This window comes from Babylonia areolata, chromosome 16 (genome assembly GCF_041734735.1).
Source record: "Babylonia areolata isolate BAREFJ2019XMU chromosome 16, ASM4173473v1, whole genome shotgun sequence".
Lineage (NCBI taxonomy): Eukaryota > Metazoa > Mollusca > Gastropoda > Neogastropoda > Buccinidae > Babylonia > Babylonia areolata.
Window position 1 is genome coordinate 2654168 of NC_134891.1, and position 2500 is coordinate 2656667.

Below are 2500 nucleotides of genomic sequence, written 5' to 3' on the forward strand. Positions count from 1 at the left end.
TGCTCACCACCTTCCTCATCCTCCCCCTCATCACCCACTACTACCTCTCAAACATGGGCAGCGACTGCGACACAGACAACCCCTCACACATCTCCCGCAACAAGCTGGACTATGATCCGGATGAGGAGAAGAAGATTGCAGACTTCAAAAACCACATTGAAGAGCTGAAGGCCATCAAAGCATCTGTGAACAATGAGCTGCGCGATTTAGAAAACAAGCGTCAGAGTCTTCAGACAGAGATTGCAGGATACACAAGCCACATCGACAACCTGAAGAGTCAGTACAACGCATTGAAGAAAGAGATCTCCCAGGTCAAGCTCAGCCTTGATCAGCTGAAGTTCGAGAAGGAGGAAACCAACGCATACGTGCCCAGTATCAAGGCTCCTCAGAGGATCATTTTTGAGAACTCCATCTCAGAGACAATGGCGCCGCCCTCTTCTCCCAGTCTGTGCCGGATGGAAAGCTGCTTTGACTTTTCTCGCTGTTCCCTCGTGTCTGGCTTTCCTGTCTTTTTTTATGATCCTGAAGATTATGAGACTGTTGACGCGCTGCCCATTGAAGATTTTGTGTTAACATCTGTGGTGAGCAGTTTAAGTCAGAATATGTATGTGACTGACGATCCTAGCAGTGCTTGTATTTTTATTGTGCTGGTGGGGGAAGCCAGAACAGGCCCAGTGTCCAGGGAAAAAATGGAAAGGGTACTCCAAGGTTTACCTCATTGGAACGGGGATGGGAGGAACCATTTGTTGTTTAACCTGGCACGCAGTCACAAGAACACTGATTACTTCAAGAACGTGAACACGGGCAGAGCGCTTGTAGCCCAGTCCTCATTTCTCAGTTTCCCGTTCAGGAACAGTTTTGACATCCTCATTCCACCCAGCAAGGGTCATGCTAGTGGTGATGTGTGGTCAGAGCTACCTCCCTTGTCTCCGGCAAGGAACAAGTTTCTGGTCTCCTTCTGGGGAGAGTATATTCCGTCCTCTGAAAGAAAGGGGCAGCAGCTCCGGTACCCGCAGTATGGGGAGAATGAGGACTACAGGGAGCAGGGGAGAAACCTGAAACAGTTCCATGAATCTCAGAAGTCACGCAAGTTGTTGATGAGTGTCAAAAACCAAGGGTATTACAATGTAGAGAGTGCCATAGTCACCTGGCTGAAAGATCTGCAGAGCAAACTGGGAGAGAGTTCAGTGATGCATTTAGCATGCGGCTCTTCCAACCCTGAGGGGCTGGAGACCGAGTGGGGGCTGTGTGGAGAACCAGAACAGAGGAAAACAATTTTAATGCAGTCAACATTCACATTGTTGATATTTCCTTTGAACGATTCCTTGACTTCTACAAACGTCTTCCAGACAAGACTTTATGAAGCACTGAAATATGGTGCCATACCGGTGATACTAGGTTTACACAGGCGCTTGCCATTTGATGAAATCTTGGATTGGGACAAAGCCGTTTTGACTTTACCACTTCCAAGAGTGACAGAAATTCCTTTCTTCCTGAGGACGTTCAGTGACAATGACATCACTCAGCTACGCCACCATGGACGGTTTCTATGGGAAAGTTATTTTGGATCTACGCAACGCATTTTAGACACCACTTTGGCAGTCCTACGAGCACGTCTGCAGATTCCAGCCCTTCCCAGCAAAGAGGAGCCATCTGTGAGTGTGTTCAATGCCACCTTTGTCCCTCTGAAGATTGAAGGGCCAGGGCCTGAGCCAGAGAGTGATGAGGTGCTGGGACCCATAGAGCCACGGTTTCCGTCCAAGAAGTTCCAGAGAAACTACACACAGAGCTGGGTGCGGCAGTCTTTCAACGTGCCTGGAGATCCTTTTTCTCTCTACCCCTTCACACCGTTTGAGCCTCTTCTGCCATCTGAGGCAAAATTTTTGGGTAAGACTGGTACTACTAAACTTTAAAGTGTGAGTTACTTTCTGATGAAATCTGAATATGGAAAGTTTGGCTCAGTAACTGAGTAAGCTTTGTTACATATCATAAGATTGTGGATATGATTAGTTTGACTCAAACTCATTACTGTGTTTGGCAAGTGTGTGTAACTTGAAAACTTTGTCATTATTTCACTTCAGTAGACAAAATGACTGATTCGAAATCAAATTGTTTATTTTGCTTATATGATTTTAGCTACAGAATATAGGATCATATACTATATCCTATCTCTTGTTTTAACTTTGGTGACGATGTATACTACTCAGTCCTGGGAATTATAAGGCGATACATTTTATGCCCAGAAGATTATACAGTACAATACAAATTGCTAAACAAATACAAGTATACTTCATGAGATCATCCTGCTGATCCTGCTGAAGAAAAAACAACTTGATGCGTGATAAAGATCATCTTTAATTCAAAGTGTAGCTATAATAATGATAATAATATTTTATTTTTCTATAGCGCTATAATACAAGCATAAGCAAGCTCTAAGTGCTTTACAATCCAATACCTAAAGTGAAACAAGAAAAGTAGCAGAAACATAAAACAGAATAAT

General features: G+C 44.3%; 1 protein-coding gene and 1 long non-coding RNA gene across 3 annotated transcripts in view; both read left to right on the forward strand.

The window, feature by feature from the left end:
• Positions 1-2500, forward strand: part of LOC143290784 (uncharacterized) — a 27473-nt gene that overhangs the window by 9616 nt on the left and 15357 nt on the right. The window lies entirely within an intron of this gene.
• The window catches only part of LOC143291069 (exostosin-like 3), a 16589-nt gene that overhangs the window by 2235 nt on the left and 11854 nt on the right, over positions 1-2500 (forward strand). For both annotated transcript variants that reach the window (XM_076600662.1, XM_076600663.1), the window contains exon 2: positions 1-1887. This exon is cut by the window's left edge and continues 181 nt beyond it. In XM_076600662.1, the coding sequence (XP_076456777.1) occupies positions 1-1887 (1887 nt within the window). The remainder of the gene's footprint in view (positions 1888-2500) is intronic.